This window comes from Rissa tridactyla, chromosome 8, assembly GCF_028500815.1.
Source record: "Rissa tridactyla isolate bRisTri1 chromosome 8, bRisTri1.patW.cur.20221130, whole genome shotgun sequence".
Classification (NCBI taxonomy): domain Eukaryota; kingdom Metazoa; phylum Chordata; class Aves; order Charadriiformes; family Laridae; genus Rissa; species Rissa tridactyla.
The window spans coordinates 14,717,498-14,736,853 of record NC_071473.1 but is presented as its reverse complement, the minus strand read 5'-3'; the positions used below and the strand labels follow the sequence as shown (position 1 = coordinate 14,736,853).

The 19,356-nt window shown below is 37.5% G+C and overlaps 1 protein-coding gene across 12 annotated transcripts in view; it reads left to right on the top strand.

The window, feature by feature from the left end:
• Nucleotides 1-19,356, top strand: part of RBFOX1 (RNA binding fox-1 homolog 1) — a 1,295,853-nt gene that overhangs the window by 1,192,642 nt on the left and 83,855 nt on the right. For 10 of the 12 annotated variants that reach the window (XM_054212203.1, XM_054212205.1, XM_054212206.1 and 7 more), the window contains 4 exons: nucleotides 4,071-4,214; nucleotides 7,047-7,100; nucleotides 12,150-12,242; nucleotides 13,932-13,992. In XM_054212203.1, the coding sequence (XP_054068178.1) occupies nucleotides 4,071-4,214; nucleotides 7,047-7,100; nucleotides 12,150-12,242; nucleotides 13,932-13,992 (352 nt within the window). The remainder of the gene's footprint in view (nucleotides 1-4,070; nucleotides 4,215-7,046; nucleotides 7,101-12,149; nucleotides 12,243-13,931; nucleotides 13,993-19,356) is intronic. The other 2 variants (XM_054212212.1, XM_054212215.1) reach the window with 1 other exon arrangement.

Below are 19,356 nucleotides of genomic sequence, written 5' to 3'. Positions count from 1 at the left end.
CAGGAGAACTGGAGTAGAGTAGACATAATGTAGGTTTTTAAAGAAGAGGGAGAGAGAAGTGTTGGTTGTGTAGGCTAAAGGGATGTGCTGTCATTAGAGTTCCAGTGCTGGGAAAATACTGGAATGAGTAAATGCACGCTGCATTTTTAATACCTAAAAGTGCAAGAAGAATAGCTGTCAGCACAGATTTGTCAAAAAGATACAGTCTTTTACTTCTACAGTGGCCTTGTGGACACCGGAAAAGCCTTGAATGTTATATTTTTCTTTTCATGACGCTTTGACGCTTTCACACAAGATGTGCTTTTAAGCAAGCTGGGAAATATGGTAAACATGCAAGTACAACAGGCTGGGTGGAAAACTAGAAAGTGTGTTTAAGAAGTAGCTCACTATCAAAATGAAAAGATTTATTAAAAGGAGTTCTGTAGGGATTTGTGGTGACTCAGTGTTTTTCAGTATTTTTGTTAATGATCTGAATGATGGAATAGAGTGTATACTTATTAAATTTGCAACAATACCAAGCTGGGAAGCACTGCCAGTACATTGCAGGACAGGATTAGAATTCAAAATAATCTTGATAAATTGGAGGTATCATCTGGAAAAATAAGATGCTATTCAAAAACATCAAACACAAGGTGTTCACACAGCAATAACAGACTGCACAAATACGGCATGGAAAATCACTGGTTAGAGAGCAGTTCCATAAACAAGATTAAAATGGATTAGAAGTTGTATATGAATTTACATTGCCGTCTTCCATAGAGGAAAAAACCTAATACACACACAAGGAAAAGCAAAGACCACCATCTAGCAGATAGTTACAATGGTAAAATGCAGTGAAGAGTTGATTTATGAATTGTGAACTCTTCACAAAGTTAAAGTCATGATTTTTTGATACATGAAGGTAACTGATATGGCTTTGTACTCAAAAAAATTAGGTCATGTGAAAAAAATACACAGAGTGTACTCCCTTTTCTGTAATTTCTGTTTAATGACAAGGCTTGGGGGGTTATTTATTTATTTGTTTTGCATAAAGCGTACTAATTTACTTGATTGAGTCAGGAGAGCCTCTTGAAAGACAGCAAACCCATAATAGGTCAGGACTTGTACTGATTGCGCACTAGACTGTGGGGATGGAGTGAGGCTAATGTCATATACCAAATTCAATTAATTTTTAAAGAAATATCAAACACCAGTATTAGATCCTCTAGCAATGAAAATATTCTCTTGAAATGTATTATTTATGTGTAAGGTAAATTGTATTCTAGCTCTTTGAGTCCGTAGGGCTTTGAAACTTTCCTGTCTGGGATTTTGCAAAATCCAACGTGTCCCCTGTCCTATGTGTATTTTGTCTCCTTAGTGTTATGTGGAAATTTTTGTATAAGCTTCACATTCCCATTTCAATTTGTAGTTATCCTTCTCCAGATTTCCTAGGCTCATCTGTAGATTTGTGGATGATCATATGCTTTGTAAAGGCACTGTTATATTGGCAAGCCTTTTACTACATTTTAAATGGTTTAGCTCTGTTCATTCTGCCACACACTTTTTTGAGGGCATTTACAGGTATGAGTCTTTGATGATGGTGACTTTCTGGCTTCTAGTTTTCAGTCCTCACTGCCCAAACTCTTAAGACATGCTTTGCTGAAACTGGAAATTTCAGGCTTTTGTGAATAAAAGTGGTAAAATCAAAAAGAAACGCACAGAAAATAACAGTGCCTGGATTTACCTACTTCACCCATAATTTGTGGCTCCTTCATTTTAGCATCATCTTCAGAAACCTCACTGGCTTTTTGTTGGCAATGTATCTGTTCGGCTTCTTAGTACGGAAGTTGCTCCTAATGTTTTGGTATGCTAATAGGGCACGGTTCAACCCTCCTACTCCTTGTTTCTCATCATTTATGTTAATACAGTGAACAGAAATGACTTTTTCCAATTTGCATTGATACAGTATGCGGATTGTATAATTTCTTCCTGGGGCACCCTTTGTTCCTGAAGCTGAACAGCACCTTCAGAATTCTTTAATTCTCTTCAGATTAATGCAATTGACCTTAAATTCTTCTGGAGTGTCGTATTTTAAGAGTTTCCAGTCCCTCATCCCCCACCTGCTCTCATATACCAAATTTCCTTCATATTTTTCTCCTTTTAAGGCCCGAAGGTAGAAAGTAATGTCTCTGGTGTTTATGGATGGAACAGTTGCCTAAAATCTAAATTTTTAATTTTTGAGTTGGTTTTAGACAGCAAGAGATTAGCATGGAACATGTTTTTTGTCTCTTAACAGCTGTATACCGTGTTTAGTATTTAAATCACTAGAAAATTGTGAAGATGAACTATTTTGTTTTTTGTGGGACCCTGCCTGTGAGTTCAGGGGGTAGCAGATGGAGAGATGTGGTGGCACTCACTGAGTTTTAGGTTTACACTTGAGCTGTTCCCAGTTTCTTGTTTGGATCACTTGAAAATCCTTCTTTAGTGCACACAAAAGTTTGTATTTGTGTACGGGTATCATCGTATCCCATGAAACGTGCACGCAGCTGATGAACTGATGCTGCTGCAGAAATGATAAGGACCTTTATTTGTAAAGTGTTCTTAGCACAGAAGTATATATAGGCAATGCAGGAAATTGTAAATGTTTGTACTTTGAATTTGAGAACATTTGCATTTACTGGGGAAGATGATGTTTCATTTAACTTGCTAGAATTAAATTTATATGTAGTTATTACTGATGTAAATTATGTATTCTCTTTGAGTTCTTTTGCTTCCTCCTTGACAGGCTTATTGGTACTAAAACTGTGTGGTAAGGTTTATTTTATTTAACCATTTTATTTTGCTTGAAACTGTTGTCTCTCAAAAGAAATTTGATAGTAGCAGGAAATGGGAGAGGGTTTTTTTTTAATGAAAAAAGTCAGAAAGACAAGCTGAACTGTAACATTAGAACACAAGAGAAAAATGAATACTTGGAAGATGAATATGCTCAGAAGGAAGCGGAAGGACAGAGAAAATAGAGGATCCTTGTCATTTCATTTGGCTGTTTTCTTTCCTCTTCTTTTTTTTCCAAATCCCTTCTAGCAGTGCAAAAGAAAATAACTATGCTGTTTTAAAATACCAACGAAAAAATCTTTTTCTAGTGAATGTGTGCTGTATACATTGTGATTAATTAGGCACTGTATATCATTAAAGAACACAGCCCAGAAATGTCTACAATATACTGAATGTACTGGTTAGTTTTACTTTTTGGATAAAGGACATTATGTTTTTTCTTAATCTCTCTAAGGGTTTATAATTAAGTTTGTTAACTTGAAATACACAGCAATGTCCTTTGATTATAAAATAGCATTTTAAAACTAGGGAACAGTACCCCAGTAAAAAGTACCATGACATTATCTTATTTTGGTGAGAAAGAAAATCTGTAGAACTTTGTTTCCGGGTCTCACTTTTATGTCAGGCAACCTTCAGCCCTTGATTATACTCCTGTTCCCTTTTACAACTCAAGGCCTTTTCCATAACGGTGACCATTTATCTAGACAAAATGACCCTCTAGTGCCCATTAGCACTGCTTATGAAATGGCAACTAGGATGTGATGTGTTACCTACCTCCTCTGGAGAAGTCCCAGTGGCATCAGAATGAAAGTACTAATCTTATTTGAAAGTGTAGGGCTTGCTTCTGCAAGTAGGCTGGTATTTGGACGTGCAGATTCTGTTTCTTCTATTGGCAAACACTGATGAGGTTAAAGGGCTTTCAGCAGTATCATAATTTAGGGAGACATAGTTATTCATTATTTAAAAGTAGCTAAGAAAATCAACAAATAAAAATCTCCTTTCCTATTCTCCAGTTTATTCCAAATACATATTAAAAGTATCACTGAAAACATATACTGCTGAGACACATACAGAAACAGATTTGATGTTCATGTATTTCAACTTCTGGTATTCTTCAGTACCTTTGTGTAGATTTAACTCCTCCTCAGTCTCTTTTTTTTTTTTTTTTTTTTTTAGTATTTAAGGCCGCCACTTCTTTATATTAAAAATGGCTGAAATACTTACAGTAAGCTTTAACTTGTTTTGCTTTACCCTTTTAGCAGACAGATGATGCAGCACAGACCGATGGCCAGCAACAGACACAATCTTCTGAAAACACAGAAAACAAATCACAGCCAAAACGGCTTCATGTGTCAAATATACCATTCAGATTCCGGGATCCAGATCTTAGACAAATGTTTGGTGTAAGTACTCATACTTTATTTCTGCTTTTTTATATTTGCAGTAGCTATTTTATATTATAGGCAACTACAAGAGCAGTATCTCTGATTTAGGCTGTTTAAGCAGTTTCAGTAAAGATTCTGTTTTCATTTATTTATAACCAAACATCTGATTTGCCCATCACAACTGGGAAAAGAAGTTCTACCGATTCTCCTGTATGTGATACAGATGAGTGTATTCTACGTATCGTGCTGTTTTGTATTGCATTCAAACAAAGCTACCTGCATTGGCTTAAAATATTGAATGCATATAGATATTCCTGCTCTACACATCTGGATTTATATGCCTGTATTTATTGATTTTTGGAGAGCATGGTGTAAAACAGTCAATGCTTGACCTTATGAGCAAGAGACCCAAATCTGTAGAGGTAAGACATGGGCTGAATTTAAGCAGGAAGTCCCGGAGTAGGAATCCTCACCCGTCCCCACAGGTATTGTAGGTCGGTAAGCTTCTAAAGTCTTTGCCAGTATTATTCTTTAAGTCTCACAATTTTTTTCTTTTGCCCAGGCCATTAGCTACCTTCCTGTGCATTGGCTGTGTTTCATACATCTCATGTGCCATTAATTCTAGGCTCATAACCATGAGAGGTTAGACCTGGTTTTTTACCCCTGCTCCAAGAACTCTTAGGTTTATTTTAAATGTCAGTAACTAAAACCTAGAAAGAGTGCTCGATCAGCTAGTAGAACCCAACTTTTCCTTTTCCAAGTTAGTACTCTTAAGTATTTGTGTTCCTTTTGCTTTCTTATTTCTGACTCGCTAAAACTTAATTCTCTTCTGCGTTAGTGGGTTATACAGTGCGGCATCAAGTACTTCATGGCGCTATGCTTCTCTCCATCCTTCCTGTTCAGCTCAGATTTTTAAGTTCCTCTAATGTCTTTGTATGTGAGTTAAGCCATTGTGGTTTTCAGTATTTGTGTGTATGAAGTGAAGGAAACAGTCGCCGGAAAAAAGTACAGTACCGGGAAATGACAGTGACTTTGGCCATATCTGATTTGCTACAAGTAACCTCCCCTAAATGCAGCTCGCAGCACATCAGCAAAATAGCAGAAGGCATAATAATTAACCCTCTAGGGAAAGACATGCAAATTTATTTAAATTAAACAAACCACTTAAAATAGATGGATTTTGTTTGAAAGTACATTAAATCAAAGGGGTTTTTTTTGAGGGAATGTAGTATTTTTAAAGTGAATAAAAACTATGTTTCTTTTCAATATTTCTAAGTCTTAGGTCTCAAAAGAGTAACGCTGGAGAATGGCTAGAGTTTTCCAGCTTTAGAATGACTTGGTAATGGTAAACTTTTAGCTTCGGAATTGATAGAAAAATGAAATTTCTGCAAGTGCGAATTGAAATATCTGATGCAAAATATGGTAACGCTGCATCATGATCACATCATACACATAGCAGATGACCTTTTTACATGGACATAAATACAGGAGATGAGGATACATTGAGTCAATGTCTGCTTATAGGCTAAAGTTGCAGTTAAAACATTAATTAGGTGGTGAATGTGAGCACATAAAATAAGCCAAGGGATAACAAATGATGGTTGATTTTCATAACCAAGTTGAAACACTTTAATAAGGTAGGGAAGGAATACTGTCCTTTCTGGCCTGTAATTGTTTATTGTATATTAAAATACTGAAGTATAGGCTCATTTCTGCACTTCCTTGGACAATTGGTAGATTACTCTTCATTTGCTTGCTGCTAATTTTTGCCTTTTTGTTTAATATATTGTGTCACTTACCAGTGTTCATACTGATCCATACTGCCTGTTAATGACACATGAAATAACAGAAATGACCCATTGATACGTTACAGTGTCACATGTCAAAATGTGTCATATCAGAAAGCGTTAAACTAAACACTGCCCAAGTCAAACATTTATTCTCTTACTAAGACAAGTCCAATAGAACCTTTTTGTTTGGGATAGCAACTGTGGTCAAGATTTGTGTGTGTGAACAATGCCCAGATGATTGTGAGTGCTAGCGTAAGGTCAATAGTAATAACAGTTACTACTAATATTATAATAAAAGTTCAATTCTGAGCAGGGAAAAATCTCCAGCAAGTAAGTATCCATTCTAGTTTTCAAAATTATACTCTCGGTAAGACAAGAATTGCTTAGGGAGTAATGGTCATCCCTTTTCAGCAAGGGTGGAGAGAAATCCTCGCTCCTTGAGGCCAGTGACAAAACTCCCAGCTGGTTTAATCTTATTCCTGTAAAGCACAATTAACCAAACTCCTTTTCCTGTCCTGGAAAGCAGCTGCAAAAATCTTGTGAGACAAAGGTTCTTCAGAGGGAAGGATGACCAGAGGGTGACAATGTTCAGGCAGCTGTTTATCCTGTCTTGTTAGTGATGTTTATTTCACTCCAAGCAAATTAACCAGTAGCATATTACATGTGAAAAACGGGTGATGGCAGCTGGACTGGATGGATCACAAGGAAGTAACCTACTGTGTGCAAATACAAAATAAAAAAAAAGAAACATGGGACTTTCACTTGGCTGTGATCTCAGCTGAATGATGATTTCCTCTTTGTCAGGTGGTCTCACTGAACTTAAAGTTCATAATGCGTGTGTGGAATGATAGTGACAAGTGTAATGATACCTACGATTTAGTTGTAATATTGATCTGGCTCCTCTTCAGTGTGTCTTTTTTGGTGCTTGACTATCTTTGATTTTATATTCTTTGACTTTTTTATGTGGTGCACCATTTTCTGAAACAAACTTTTGCACTGTATGTGATAGAAGAGTTGAAGTTACCTTATTTTCATGTAACTTTTCTTTTTTTTTTTGCAGCAATTTGGTAAAATCTTAGATGTTGAAATTATTTTTAATGAGCGAGGCTCAAAGGTAAGCAGTTTAATTCACCCATGGAATTTTTTAATTTGTGTAAAATATTTATACGAGTAAAAGGAAACAACTGCACTGCTGTAAAAAATAATGTCTGAAATTCCATGTTAGTGAAAGCATCTTCTGAGCTGTCATTCAGTTTCCTAAGCAGCATGAAAATCATTGGACTCATTGTGTATCTTTTAAAGGGGGTAATTTTAGCTACTCCAAACTGTCATCTGTTTTATGGGAATGTTGATTTCTGCTGTCTGTATTCTTCAATGGTAATTATCTTGTTTATTTTACAAGATGAGTCCATACTTACAGATATTTGTAGGCAGGTTTGTATTAGTACAGGTATTTTTTTTCCCCTATTGAAATGAAAGATGATAATGATACCTAATAAGTATCCTCTTTAGTAATTAGCTGAGAAAATATGTGATTGCTCTAGATTATCTAAGTGCAGATGTTTTCCTCTTTAGTTAAAGCTTCAGTACACCAACCCTTTGAAAACAATCTACTTTAACATTTATTTGACTAAGAGAGTTCTTATTGTATTGCAAACATTTAATTTTTTCTGAAAATTACTTTGCCTGAAATGCATACTTCAATTTATTCAATTTGCAAGATAGAATGGCTATGACTGCGTTAGCATCGTTAGCTGCTGCAAAACTGTAGCCCAGTATGCTTCACCTAATGCTTTATTAGCATTAAGTTACGACTTTTCAATAGAATCATGGAATCATTTAGGTTGGAAAAGACCCTTGGGATCATCGAGTCCAACCATAATAGTGTTAGCAAAAGATGTTGATTGTCCAGAACCTGCTCCTACTGAATAGTAGTGTAAATTTCTGAAGACATCCCACTTGTCGCCTTTGAGTGGTTCTGTTGAAGATGGAGTGGAACTGAGTACACGTGTCGTGGTGGTGGCTTACGCATTTGTCTAGCCGTTAAATCTTACATAGGTAGGACTTTTAACCACCGCATCTGCATCAGACAGCATAAGGCTTTTTTAAAAGAGTTGAGGGGTGGGGTGAGGAGGCGTTTCTGAATTGAGTTTTTTTAATAGCGATCTTGCAGTGGTGAGAACATCCTTGTTCTAGAAAGGATTTCACAAGGGAGAGGTTTTTCTAGGTAGGCGTGTAATGTCACTACCTCAGAATAGACACTTTGTGTTTGAGACTCAGCTCTGTAATAAATACTTCTACACTACTCAGTGCTGTGTTGGTGCTTCCAGCTCTGTCTCTGAGTAAGCTGCTGAAGATACAGCAGTTCTGTGATGATTCCTTGCTTATGTATGCTGCTTCTCATCTTGTGTAGAGTTATTTCAGCTATAGCTACTTAGTATTTTGATTTGGAGAAGTACCTTTAGATTCTCTCAATTAAGTAAAAAAGTTGAAGAACAGGATTAGGAATAGGAGGAACATCTTTTATTTTATTTTTTTAAATCTTTTTTTAATCTGATCATTTCATGTCCATTCTGTAGGATTTAAGATGCACCAGATTAAAGTCCCATTCCTGGCAGTGCTTATCTATGTTTTCATAAAATCCCACTGAAACTGAAAGGACTACTAAGTGGTCTCAAACTGAGTACAGGTAAAAAAGTTTGCAGGATCAAAATTCAAATTTGTTTCTAGCTGCAGTTTGGCATAAAAGAATTGCTAGATTATTTTTTTTTTTGTTATTTCTGGTTTTGTTTATTTCTTCTTATACCGATAATTAACAACAGAAGTAAGCTCATTTTCATACCATAACAGTTAAGAAAAATGGAATTGCAGATTCAAAAAACATCATGCTGGAGCAGCACTGTAAAGTGTAAAATAATTTTGCAGAAGGGAGTCTTTCCATAAAAGAAACCCTAAAATAAACCAAGTTTCATACTACAAATTTCTGCTTGTTTGGGGGCATAATAATAAAGACAACTTTGCTAGAGTTGTATGGCAAAACTGATGACATTTTATAAGAACGTCAGTTTGGTTTTGGTGTAGATCTTTCATACAACCTGTGTTAAATGAATGAGGCTTACCTTTGCAAATTCTTGAAGCTATTGATTAAAGTGACATTAAAAACTACCGGTAACTTACCTTTCTCTGCTTTTACCACTCATCTTGGAAGGAGACTTGGAAATACAGCTTCCATTACTGTGCGTATTTTAATGCTGTTTGAATGCTGAAGCTCTCCATGGAGCTGCGATGGCTTTTGTCTTGGGCACAATTGCAAGGCTGCAAAGATACAGGAACATCAACAAGTACCATTTTTTTATGGTTGTAAATTAATGCTCTATACAGCTATATACTACATACAAAGCTTTCATAAATCTGTTTGTGTATATATATATTAATATATATCATATTAACATACATTTCTTCAATAAGAAGAGCTCCAAAGCACCTCCCAAATTAAAACAGAATCTTCTCAAGTACTAACTTGGCTAATATTAAATCATTTGACAGACTTTAAAAATAAAATGCAGAAATTTACTGGTTAATAAAACACATAATATGCTAAGCTAAAGTAGGTGTTGAATCAGGTGCATATAAAATTAATGTTAACGTGTTTGTGTAGATATTTGAATGTGTGATGAGTGAATCTATGTTCGGTGATAGAGTTTCTCTGTCAGCTAGGTAAAATTAAAGATTTGCATAAATAATAAGAGCTTAATTTAAATGGTGTTAATTATGAGAATAAGTACAACATAAGAAATTAAAAAAATTACAAGAGTATTCTTTTCAGAATCTTTGAAGTTCCTGTCTTATCTTGGCTTGTGGCTCCGCTTTATATCTTTTTCTAATTTTTTAATATAATTAGGTTTTTATCTTTCCCTTCAGTTGTTTGAAAAAAATTAGCTGGTAGTGCTGTGAGCTAAGAAGACTGATTCAAAATTTTGACTAAACAACTCCCAGCAAATGTTTGCAATTCTGAGAAGTTCGGCAGGGAGGAGAGGGGAGAACAAACAGAACTGGAGGAGTTTACGCTACTCGTTGGATCGATGGCTTCGGTGATGCTTTCTACTGTGGAATTTTCTTAATGGCATCTTAAATGATGAACTTTTTTTTTTTTTCCAGAGCTTTTACAAGATGCAAGGGAGCAGTTGAAGAAGAAATAAAAGTTTAAAGTTGAGGAAGGCTTTAGGTATAAGAAAAGCCTCTGCAGGCATCTAAAACCTAGGGATTAGTACTGAGGAGGGGGATTAAGTCTCTCCCGAACACTCCTGATGTTTTGGGAAAGAGAGTGTTACAGCCTCCGTGTCTTGTGACAAGTGAGGTCGTGGCTTTGTGTTACAGTTGTAGAGCGTAGAGTGGAGAAAATGTGTGAATTAGGTGTTCTGAGAACGGCTTCAGCCAGAAGCGGAGCTGCTGATAGAGCACTTCTGAGCTCGGGCTTCAGTGTGCCTTTAAAAGAGGAAAAAAAAGCCACAGACAATGTGTTTAAGCTACTTTGAAGGGAATGGAACATAAACTGCTACTGTATATAAATATTTCTATGTTATGAACTGGCATAAATAAATGTGTTGTTTGAGTAGGTAAAAGAACCCAAAAAACTCACATGATCCTGATAGTTTCTTAACTCCTTTTGTTGATTAATTAATTTTGTAGTTCATATCCATTGTTTTTCTCAATGCTTGGTGTCACTTTTGCCTTAGGTTTCATATTTGGTCTCTTTTTTGTATAAAACATACAAATAAATGTATAAATATCTTCATTTACTTTTTTCTTTTTTTTCTTTTTTTTTTTTTTAAATCAGTCACTATGTACATAGTAGGTAGAACTGTGGGGGGACTAAGTGGGTGAATACTGACCACAAAACTTAGCGCGTGGACTGGAGAGTGCGGAGAGATGATGCATGGCTTATTGCTGAGGAACAGCACGGAGGGAAGCTCTAACTCCACAGTTAAAGTAACAGTAAAGAGAAAGCTTGTAGTAGGACTTCAAATACATGCAGCAATGCCTATTCCTGATAAAACGGCTGTAACTTGCTAATGTTTCAAAACACCAAGGACGCAGGAGCTTATTTGTTTGGATGACTTTGGGAAAGCATGCAAAGGCATTGTAGTGCTAATGTAAGAATTACTTCAAAGGGTTGGTGTATGTTTCTAAAATGTTTTTTCAATGTGAAATATTTACCGTTGTAAACAGTGTTTAATTTAACTTAGCACAAAAAAAAAAAAAAAAGAATTCTAGTAGGATTGGAAATGTTTGTTTAACCTAATATTAGAAAGCCAAACATTTGCCATAGGCAGAATTTCAATTTGTCAAGTATTCTCCTGTCCCACTAACATGGGATTCGGCAGTTTTACCAGTTGCATGTTCTAGATGTGGAAAGTAATATACGTAAATAGTAAATGAAGCAGTTAAACTTATTCAAAACGTTTGCATTTTTATTCCTTTATCAGAATTTCTTTTTCTATTCACATCATGTGATTTTATTTGATCTGTTAATACAAGAAAGTTTATACTTTGTTCTAAAGGTACTTTTGTTTTGTTGGTGGTTTTCTTTTCTTTTTTTCTTTTATAAAAAAATAAGTAAAGGCTGTATAGTTTGACAGAAGTTTAAGTTACCCTAGTGTTGCATGGGAACAATGTTTCTTATGATCACAAGAGCATGATTAAGTAGGCAATGTTTTAGAGTATATTGACATTGTGTTGAATTTTGTGCACATGTTTTTTATTTCGTTGAGATATCTGCATGTCATTAAAATGTGGTTCATTTTCTTTTCTCATTAGTTCATTTTTTTCTATGTGAAGACACTGTAATTTATTTTAATTTCATTTTCTTATTGTTAGATTTATTTTCCTCTGTAGTGACATGTAGAAAGGTATTTTTGGTATCATTCTTTGAATTTCTCAGAGGGTTATTATCTAACTGATGACAGAAAAAATTTGTTCACATTTGTCGCTTATTTATTGCACATCTCAATACAATTATAATTTTTCTAATTTGCATGTTACAGAAATGAAGCAAGGACAAGAAAATATTAAATTAAAGAGAGAGAACATAAGCAAACAAGTGGTCGTTGACTGAAATAATAATGTGCATGTTGTTTTCCCCCCTTCTCCCTCCTGCATGCAGGGATTTGGTTTCGTAACTTTCGAAAATAGTGCTGATGCGGACAGGGCGAGGGAGAAATTACACGGCACCGTGGTAGAGGGCCGTAAAATCGAGGTGCATGTTCAAAATATTTTCCTTTTCATCTTTTTTATAAATGTCTGCTTCACTCTCATTTGTTGTTTCAGATGCATCATTGGTGTCTTCTGTGTGCTCCCCTTTCCCCTTCCCATTGTTTATATATATATTTATATATAAAGAGAGAGAATTGGCCTTACTTGGGTTTTTTATTATTATTTCTTTTGTAATTATTATTATTATTATCATTATTGCTGAAAAGTGGATGACAGAATTGAAAAAAAAATGAAAGCTTTAATATTTTGAAGTTATTATTTTGGATGTTTTGTAAATCAATGGGTGCAGTAGATTCCAAAAACCAGCCAACAAAAAAAAAAAAAAAAAAAATTGAGAACAACAAAAAAAAAAGTGTGACAGACAAAACAAAAACGAACAGAAGGTTGTTTTTTTTATTTTGGTTTTTTTTTCTTTTTTTTTCTTTTTTCTTTTTTTTTTTTTTGCTGCAGGGTTGATGCGGGATCCACAGTGGCTTTCAAAAAATTCAGATTGGGAAAGAAGCATCCAAAAGATGTACCAGAAAAAGAAACAAAGCCAGACTAGAGACCAACCAATTTTAACATTTAATTTTTAACGAAACCATCAGGCTGCTTTGGCTGGATGGCCTGAGCCATTCATATCTAGTACAAAAGCAACACAAATGCGTTTTACTACCACTGGATCCCCTTCAATACTGCCTCAGTCGTATTTGTTAGAATAAAAAAAATACCAATTGAAAATGCTGTCGTCTTTTGAGTAAGATGTTGCATATTTTGCCTTTTCATTTTCCCCCTTCGACGGTAGCGCTTAGGGCCCTCACCAAACTCTCAGTAACCATGGTAACTGTATACATACCCATGCTGGCGATGGTGCTGAATGGTAAGTGGAGAAGTCCATCTGCCGTTTCACGTATTTAGCGCTGATATACCACGTGAATTTTTTTGACTTGTTGTATTAAGTTTTCTTGATGCTACATTTTTTTCTATATTGGTACGCCTGTAATTGAGTGTACGTTTTAAGCAAGCCTGGGAGGCACTGATTGGATTGAGGATATGACTTCGTGCACATCTTACTCAGATTGTTAACTCCATATTGTGTTAAATAATGCACCCTCTTTTTATCCTTTTGTTAGCTGTGATTTTAAAGCTTGAATGATTTTGTTAATTCTTGCAATGAAAAAGGCTCTTGTTCCAAGTGTTGAATGCTAGATGTTGCTTTTCCAATGGTACTTCTCTTCTAAAGGGTTATGTTGCACACTGCTAAAATTCGTTTGTCCCTTTTTTTGACATTTTCTTTGTTTCCTTGTACCTTGTCTCTTTCCCTTCTACTCCACTGCATGTTCCTTCATATAATCTTTTTTTCTGTTTTGAGTATTTATTGTATCAGTGTTATCATGGAATACAAGCATGCTCCTAAGTCTTAAATTATGCAGTACCTTTTAATTTGCTTTTAATGTCTTTTTATTAAAGTTTAAATGATATGATGTTGCTTTATTGAAATGATTTGTAAGTTAAAATGGTTATGAAAGTAAATGTAATTATAAATAGTATGATTTTGTTATGCACCTGTTGCCTTCTATAAATTAAATTGCATTTTATTTTTACATGACTAATAGCAGTAATAATGCATGCATTTAATAGTAACACGAACCCTTCCTGTAACCCTTTCTAATCCAGTGTTCTATGTGCTTAGGTAAATAATGCAACAGCACGTGTAATGACAAATAAAAAGACCGTCAACCCTTACACGAATGGTAAGTGCATGAGACCTCAGCGCTTTGGTTTAATGTCAGTGCATGGGAAACCTCACTCTCCTGCTGAATGGGTGGACTCATCTGCTCATGACGTGTCGCAGTCCGCATCTCCTGCATCTCCTTGGGCTCGGGCTTTGTCCAGCCGCCTAAAACATGATATGACCGGTCATAAATTCATTCTGTATAGAGTTCAGCTAATTCACAGCTGTGTGGGCGTAGCATGCATCATCTTGCCTGATTGGAATCTGAGTGTTTAACTGTGGTGGCTTTTGTATAGGAAAATACACCTGATAGGAAAGTGTTGTTCTTTTCTAGCTTTGTGCAGTGTTAATGTTGCGATGAATGAACTAATTGGAGGATTCAGTTTTGCTTGGATGATGGAGGTAGGGAGACCAGTAAGAAGAACATCTCTGTCAAGCATGAGATACTTTTTAGTACCAAGACACGCATCTAGTCAAAGATAATTTTCTGTGTCTTCCATCCATAATTTGTTAGAAGTAAAGGGCAAACTGTAACGCGGTGCTGCTTCCGGCTTTTTATCCATTGAAAAATCTAAATTCCAAGCTATCTAAAAAATTCATTCTAATACTGACCTAAGTTAGTACAATGTTGTACCTTAATGAGATAAAAGTAATCCATAGATATCTGAGGAGTTTGGAAGCAATAAATTTTAAAAATGTTTCGTTTGGCAGTGTTTGATCATGTGCTTGAGTTGTTTGCGTTTGCTAGTTCAGAAAATTCTAACAAGTTCCCACCTCAACAATGTCAAACAATAACATGTTGATTGAAGTTAATTGCAATTATATTTTCCAGTTTTACTAGACTGTGTAGACTGTTTTTTGCTTTTCAATTTAATTTAGTTTTTTCCATCCAGTAGAAAGATGAAATCTGCACATCCATCAGTAAAGGTATCCACAGGTAGATTAGACTCTCTTCCATTTTGAAATATAATGGATCTTATTTTCTATATCCAAGGTCTCATTAGTGAGGTTTTACTAAAACCCAGGGCAAACAGTGGCTTTATTTTTTTAATGAAAGAGCCAGTATTTTTTCCTACCGCAGGAAAAATAAAGTGGTGGTTTTTCATTTGAGATGTGATAATTGAGCTAGTTAAGGTGATCTGGAGAAAGAGAGTCTGAAATTCCTCATAGTTTCTCAGAAACTGTTTTCTTCTTTGTTTGGTGTATAAACATGGAACTTGGCAAATGATGCAAGTGGGAAAATCTCCTTCATTTTTACTGGCTTTAAAACACCCGAGTGAATCTAGGAAAAGAGAGACGAAGCTTGACTGGATCACATCACAAGATTGTGTTGCAATAAGGAGTTAAATTAACTACCTGCATATGATACTATAAACTTTGTCTGCTATATTGTAACGATAAAAGGATAAAACTAGTTGTTTTTTATAAATGATGATGTGTATTTTCTATTCATACTACCCTAAAGCTACGAAACTGTCAATTAGCCAATAACACGTTACATATGGGGCCGGATGGGATTCACCCAAGAGTACTCAGGGAGCTGGTGGGAGAGCTCACCAAGCCTCTCTCCATCATTTATCAACAGTCTTGGTCAACCTGGATGGTTGGATGGAGGGTGGCTGGAGGGTGGCTAATGTGACGCCCATCTACAAGAAGGGTCGGAAGGGAGGATCCGGGGAACTACAGGCCTGTCAGCCTGACCTCGGTACCAGGAAAGATCATGGAGAGGAGGATCATCTTGAGCGAGCTGTTGTGGCAAGTGCAGGGCAGCCAAGGGATCAGGGTTTAGGAAAGGGAGGTCCTGCTTAACCAACCTGATCTCTTCCTATGACCCTGTGACCCGCCTTCTGGATGCGGGGAAGGCTGTGGACGTTGTCTGTCTGGACTTTGGTAAGGCATTTGACACTGTCCCCCACAGCATTCTCCTGGAGAAGCTGGAGGCGAACCATGGCATAGACAAGTGTACTCTTCACTGGGTTAAAAACTGTCTGGATGGCCGTGCCCAGAGAGTTGTGATTAATGGGGTGAAATCCTCTTGGCGGCTGCTCAACAGTGGCGTCCCTCAGGGCTCAGTTTTGGGGCCAGTTTTGTTTAATGTCTTTATCAATGATCTGGATGAGGGGATTGAGTGCACCCTCAGCAAGTTTGCAGATGACACCAAACTAGGTGGGAGTGTTGATCTGCTTGAGGGAAGGAAGGCTCTACAGAGGGACCCGGACAGGCTGGATCGATGGGCCAAGGCCAGTTGTATGAGGTTTAATAAGGCCAAGTGCCGGGTCCTGCATTTCGGTCACAATAACCCCAAGCAACGCTACAGGCTTGGGGAAGAGTGGCTGGAAAGCTGCCCAGCAGAAAAGGCCCTGGGGGTGCTGGTGGACGGCCAGCTTCACATGAGCCAGCAGTGTGCCCGGGTGGCCAAGAAGGCCAACAGCATTCTGTCTTGTATCAGGAATAGCGTGGCCAGCAGGAGTAGGGAAGTGATGGTGCCTCTGTACTCGGCACTGGTGAGGCCTCACCTCGAGTACTGCGTTCAGTTCTGGGCCCCTCTGTACAAGAGGGACATTGAAGTGCTGGAGCGTGTCCAGAGGAGAGCTACCAGGCTGGTGAGGGGTCTGGAGACCAGGTCATATGAGGAGAGGCTGAGGGAGCTGGGCATGTTTAGCTTGGAGAAGAGGAGGCTGAGGGGAGACCTCATTGCCCTCTACAACTACCTGAAAGGAGGTTGTGGAGAGGTGGGTGCTGGCCTCTTCCCCCAAGTGAATAATGACAGGACCAGAGGAAATGGTCTGAAGTTGCAGCAGGGGAGGTTTAGATTAGATGTTAGGAAGAATTACTTTACTGAAAGAGTGGTCAGGCCCTGGAACAGCCTGCCCAGGGAGGTGGTTGAGTCACCATCCCTAGAGGTGTTTAAGAAACGTCTAGATGTGGCACTTCAGGGCATGCTCTAGTGGCAGAGATTGTAGGGGGTTTTTTGTGTGTGTATGGTTGGACTTGATGATCTCAAAGGTCCTTTCCAACCACGAAGATTCTATGATTCTATATCAGGACATCTAGCGCTGAAGGAAGGGAATGCTGGAAATAGCGATGGAATCTGGTTTTAGAGGAGGTTCACCTCTGTGTCCTGCATTGGAGGATTACTTAGCTCATACATTACCGTTTATTAATATCCAAAACCAGAATGATGACAATCTGCCGTTAAGTGTTTCCCACTTGAAGTGGTTTATTTCTGTCATTTTCCATCCTGTTCCATCTGGATCTCACCAAAAGTATGAAACGTCCCATTCAGTGCATAAAAATTAGCATTTACGTTTGCAAATCCATACATCCAGGTTGTTGCATGCAGGATGTTCTTTTGCGCAGCTTTTGATGGGTATCCACCAAGGCAAACTCTGGTTATAGTTCATACGTTTTGATTTTTTTTTTACTTTTTTTTTTAATGTCTGAGATCCCCTGAAGTAAACACATGAGGAGAATCATGTTGTTCTTGCGTAATCATTACGAGTGACAAGGAATGAAGTGTAGATGTGCAAGGTGCTTCCTTTAGTTTAATCAGTGCTCCTATTATCAGTCATCATGACATCATATGATTCTAGTTTTTTATCATTTTGTCAGGAATTAACCAGTACTATTGCTGGTTATTAAACACTACTGTTGTCTAAAGTAAAGTTCTCATCTTTTAAATAAAATATAAGGCTAGTTTTTCTGTGTTCTTCTGCAAGCATGTTAACGTTTGCAAGATGCGTAGGACGCAGGTAGCCAGAAGCTTTTTGTTTGCACATCCCTATCTCTTCAGAACCGCTTCTTTTTTAATGTGTGCGTTTATTTTTCAAGGAGTGTGTGGTGACTGATATGTTATTGGCAGGTATTCAAAATGTAGTTGTGGCACCTCTGGTACTATATGAAAACATCAGGCACTAATATTTATTGTAATTTAAAAATAAGATGTACTCCTTTCTTTCTTTCTTTCCTGAATACTGCTGGCTGTTTGATAACAGAGCTCATGTTGTAAATATGACTGCAAAAGTCAGTAGATCTTAAAGCACAAAAACCTAGATTTTTTTTTTTTTTTTTTACTATATGCAGCTTCATTCAACTAAGTGGTTTGCTTTTGTGTCGTAGATGGTTTTTGAAATAAGTATGCTTTCCAGTGACTTTTGGTGATTCCTGAAACGAGCAGTTAATAAATGCTCAGTTGTTAGGAGAGCTCTTTCTGTGCAAGTTTATCAGACAGGATGACTTTGATGGCTGACCTCATGTGCTTTGGAGATAGAACTGCCTTTTCTTTGCAAATAAATTAATTGTCAGGAGTTCTACTTGTTGGCAGAAATATTTTTGAGACATTTTTAAATGTTCCAGCCCCTCCTGTTCACAGTTATACTTTCTTCTGATGCCCATGTTGCAATTCAGGATGCTCATCCGAGTGCTGTGGGGAACAGAGAATTATGCACAAGTGGATTCAGAGAAGCACAGCAATGAATGAGGAACACGAAACAGCAATCCGTAGAGGGATACATATGTTTTAAAGGTTATACTTGTGGTGTCTTGAATTTGAGCCTCCTGTCGATCTAAACTTAGATTCAAGTCACAGCTAGTGACTATTACCACCGTTAAATTCCCTCCCGCTCCCCTTTCCTCCCCTCTGTTTGCAAACAGGAGGAAAGCAAATGGTGTCACAGGGCTTCTTCCCAGCCAGAACGTTCCTTCAGCCACGGGTGCCTGTCTGGCCTGTGAAGTGAAAGTAGTCCCCTGCGTGGCTCTGCCCCACTTTCTACCAGAGCCTGTTACGCTGGGCAGCGTGATGATTTCCTTCCCTTCAGCGCGCTTAACCTGCATGTCTTTCAATGAGCGTACGGGGTGGGGGTTTGGGGCAGGCAGAGGGGTTGTTTGGTTCCTTGTTTGCTTTTTAAGTTTTGAGCTTTTATCGTTTCAACTCGAGGAGGAGATTAATATTGTGTCAGCGAGAAAAATGCACAAAATTACACCCACTGCAGAGAATTTGCCTCCTCCAGCTGGTGAAGTAGGGTTACTTGGCAGATGCTCACTCGGATACATCAACTCCTATCACACTTGATTAACCCACACAGCTACGGGCCAGCACATTGCTGGCTGACAAGACAAAGTTAAGTTTAATTACTGTTATTTTCACGATGGATGAGGTTTTTCCTGTATAAACTCCAAAAAGTTAGATGAGACAGCCATCACTGTGAGCGAGAGAGGTAGGAACTGAAAGAGGAGGAGCGTGGCTTTCAGCTGTGAAGAGCAATCTGTGTCTTCCAAGGTTTTTTTTCTTTCTCAGAGAAGTTGTGGTGCTCTTAGTGTAACGTAGAAGCTGAGAGGTGTCTAGCAGCTCCTTTGACAGCAAAAGCTGACAGATCTGAAATTC